Genomic DNA, 4073 nt, shown 5'->3' with positions numbered 1-4073 from the left:
AAAAAAAAAAAATCCTATTAGTTGTCATGACTTTGCTGTTTCAGAGGCCACGCCCCCGAAACTCTCAACTCTGGCTTTGGAGATCAACCGTGGCCTTTGTGAGAGAGAACTGGGGACAAGAAGGAAAGTCATAAAGTGAAAGTTGGAAACTGATTTAGGTAAACGACTGCAGTGACTTGGAAAGGCTTAATGACCACATGTGGATGGCGCTGTTTTGGTTGTGGTCTAGGAGCCTCAGAGGATGTGGAAAGATGGGGAGAGAGTGGGACTGTGCTCAGGGGGTGGGGTGCTGTGGGGTGGGGGTGTTGTCACTAAGGTCTCAGCTAGCCCAATTTTCCCCACCATCTAATGCACACCACGCTTTGTCAGAACTAGGTACTGAATCGAAGACACGTACATCCGAAATCACAGCTTTGAACCTAGCTTTGTTTCTGGAGTCGCTGTTATCCCGTGGTTGGCGACTGACTGACTGGGTGGCAGCACAGTGAGGATTAATCAGCGCACACGAAAGCTCCTGAGTGAGCTTCACGAAAGCTCCTGAGTGAGCTTCATCGAATGGTTGTGGAGTGAAAGAAGGACACAAGGCTCAACAATCTCAGGCATCAGGGCAGGGCTTTGGGGAGTTCATGAAGGGCAAACCTCCTTCCCTTCCACAGGAAACCTTAGGACCGACCTCATCTTGCAGGTGTAGCAGGGCTTTTCGTTGGGGTGCAGCACCTTTGTGCCCGCGCCCCAGCTGAGGTGCGAGTACCGCGTGGACCTGAGACTGGGGAGGCGGCTTGGGAAGAGGCTCGGCGGGGCGGGGCGGGGCGGGGCCCAGGTCTTAGTAGCCGGGGAGAGGTTGAGAGAGCCCAGAGCCTTTCGGAGCCGCCAAGCTGGAGCCGGACCTGGAGCTCCGCGGGGCAGTGGCCCCGACAACTGGGCAGCGGCTCCTGCAGGACGCCGAGGTCCCAGCGACGCGCAGTGAGCGGGAGGCGGCCGAGCGCGGCGGCGGACCCCGGGGCGTGCTGCTCTGGCTCACCACGCTGGTCCTGTACGCCTCCTTCGTGGGGCTGGTGAGAGCCGAGGCTGCCCCGTCCCCGTCTGGGGACGCGAGCCCTCCCCAGCTGCAGACCCGCTCCCCCAGCCCGCACAGAGGGAGCCCGGGTGCATCCATCTTCCTGGGTCTCCATCTCCCCACTTAGAAAATGGACACGGTTCTGATCTTAGAGGCTTTTGTCAACTCAGACGGATTACGTTAATGTGTTTTCCGAGGTCTTTAAACTTTCATTGTCACCTGGGTGCGATGGGAGGAGATACAGGAAGGGGAACCCGAGCCTTCACTTGCTCTCCTCCACAGCCATCCCCGCAAGCTCCAAACTATTAAACTATCAAACGTTTGCCGACTGGTAATATTCTCGACGGAAAAATGGGTCTTGAGAGGAGAGTGGCTTTCTTCATCACCCAGGAGGTTAGGTGCTAAGAGTCAAACGCGGGTCTCTTAGCTGGCAGCTTGTCGCCTGGCGGAGACACGTCCCTCTCTGAGATTTTAGTATTTTTAGACGTTGTCTCACAGAGTAGCCCAGACTGCAGCTTCATTTGTGTTGCTGTCGCCTCAGTCTCTGGGCTTGCTTCTCAGGCCACTTCGATGTAGGAAAATACTGCAGGTGCTAGGGGACCTTCACTGTGTGCAAGTCTTAAGTCCTGTGAGGGGTTCTCTTTCAGTGAACCTCGTGCTTGCCGCGAGCCTATCCACGCTGTAGTCCTGGGTTCGTGCTACTAAGACAGGCAGGACATTTGGTTTGGGGCAGGCCAGTGCATTACAATCAATTCCTCTTGAAACACAGATGACTTAGAAACGTTTTTCTCAAAGGCACTAGTGAATTTTCTCTTCAACCCTTGGTTCTTGCTAACACATGCTTGCTACAGGCAACATTTTATTGATACAGCCTTTTCTATTATGTACATGTAAATATTTCCTAAAAAGCCTTATTGTTCATACTCCTGCCTGGTGGCTTTGGACTTTCATTAAAGAAGCCTATAGATTTAGAAATATTCACATGGTTGATTTCCAGCATACTACATGTGTGTAGTTCAGAGAAAGAAATCCATGTATGCCAGAAGTATTGGTTTTTAAAACATAACCAACACAAGTAATAAGTTGATTACTTAATAATATGGTATCAAATGGAGTAAATTTAAAATAAAGAAAATATTTTGAAAGTAAATTTGATATATCTTAACTAAAAATGCAAGAAAATCTTTTAAGATGTTCTTCAAAATCTAAAAAAGATTTGCAACCAAAGGCAAGCAAATACAATTTAAATGTTGAGTAGAAGAAAGCTCACAGGGGCAGACGACTCTGATAGAAAAGTGTTTTACGTTTTTCCTGTTTGAATAAAGGGAACCCCTATATTACATTATAATTCTCCTCCCATTTTCTATAAAGGGAAAGAAAACCATCTAAATAAACGTAATTTTAATGGCTGTAAGTTCACATCTCTTCTCTTTTTAAATTTCAGGGAATAAGCATTGCTATCCTTGGGCCTACATTCCAAGATCTGGCAAGAAATGTGAACCGAAACATCAGCGATCTTTCTATCATTTTTGTGGGCCGCGCCTCTGGATTTTTATGTGGCACTATGATTGGTGGAGTTCTCCTTGACTATATGAATCCTTTTTTACTTTTGGGTAAGCAAACACTGCTTTTTACTGTTTTCAATGGATTTTCAATTTACTCTAAATATTAAAAGCCTAGCCTGCAGAGTGGTTGGCGTTGGAAACAGCTGTGTGCATGCTCCCGGGCAGCTGGGCTCTGTAGCCTTTGGTGGAGGAAAACTATTCTAAAACCTCTAGAAACTTGATTAGCTCTATCCTGGGTGTGAGTGTTGGCAGCCCTGAGCAATGCTGACCGTTCCTGTGATACAGGCTCCACTCCAGGCACATGTACTGGCTCACCATGAAGCTCTGCTTATCTGGGGTGAGGGCGGGGCTTCTGGGGCCACAGGGGTCAGAATGAGTTCCTGGAACCTGGCCAGGCTCTATGGACTTGGGCTTAGAGATGAAGGGACAGGGGATGGTAAGGGAGTGATCTAGGCCGCATTTCTGTCCTGCTGCCCTTGCCAGAGCCGAGCACAGACTGAGCACCTTGGATCCTGACCCTGGGAAAAAGGGCAGAGCTGTTAGCATGCCATTTTCAGTAAATTAGGAAGATTAAATACAAACTAGATTACTATACTAAAATATCTTTGAAGGCAAGGTTACTAATTTATTGCTGATACAGAAGTAATTTTACTTCCAAAGTGGGTTGAAAGACTATTTTTTTTCTGTACTTCATTTCCTTTTATCCCACAAATAAATTTATTTGGTAAAGTTTTCCTATAATCATTTGTAATGATTGAATTTTACTTTTGCATTTTTACACTGTTACCTTATAAAAATATTCTTCAAACATTCTTGTTGTGACTTGGTTTTACCTTTTTTTTTTTTTGGTTTTGAGACAAGCGCTCACTATGTAGCCCCTGCTGGCTGGAAACTATCTATGTAGATCCTGTTGGCCTCAACTCATAGAGCTCTGCCCACATCTGTCTCCCAAGTGCTGTGATTAAAGACATGCACCACTATGCCCAGCCCAAGACCAAACAGCTTTAATTCAGTGTTAGTTTTCATTTTTAGAATTTCTTATGTTGTCCCTTTGACCTCGGACCTTCATGAACACTTGTTTTCTAGCTGGCTTTATTCTTTTTCCTCAGGTGTGTCAATGTTGGCTACTGCAGTTGGATTTTATCTCATTCCTTTCTGCAAGAACGCATTTTTACTGATTATCATGATGGCAGTGTTTGGTGCTTCGGTTAGTATTGTGGATACAGGTTAGTGAATCCTTCAGCTTCATCTCCAGTACGAGGGACAGTACTACGAGGAAAAGTAAAGTATATGAAATTAGAGTGCCACTTGTCTTGCTGTGAAAACAGCATGGACTCACACCTCAGCACCTCTCAGCACCTCATAATCACATCTCAACACTTTAGAATCACACCCCAGCACCTCAGCACTACACCTCAGTACCTCAGAATCACACCTAAGCACCTCAGCAT

At 46.6% G+C, this 4073-nt stretch overlaps 1 protein-coding gene across 1 annotated transcript in view; it reads left to right on the top strand.

Moving 5' to 3' along the window:
* Positions 1-4073, top strand: part of LOC116075404 (sodium-dependent glucose transporter 1A-like) — a 12524-nt gene that overhangs the window by 2741 nt on the left and 5710 nt on the right. Inside the window, exons 2-5 of the mRNA XM_031348522.1 lie at positions 715-820; positions 876-1055; positions 2502-2670; positions 3732-3848. Of these exons, the coding sequence (XP_031204382.1) occupies positions 715-820; positions 876-1055; positions 2502-2670; positions 3732-3848 (572 nt within the window). The remainder of the gene's footprint in view (positions 1-714; positions 821-875; positions 1056-2501; positions 2671-3731; positions 3849-4073) is intronic.

This window comes from Mastomys coucha, unplaced genomic scaffold (genome assembly GCF_008632895.1).
Source record: "Mastomys coucha isolate ucsf_1 unplaced genomic scaffold, UCSF_Mcou_1 pScaffold3, whole genome shotgun sequence".
In the NCBI taxonomy this organism is placed as follows: Eukaryota; Metazoa; Chordata; class Mammalia; order Rodentia; family Muridae; genus Mastomys; species Mastomys coucha.
Note: the sequence above shows the minus strand (reverse complement) of the source record. Positions and strands in the feature narration are given on the sequence as shown.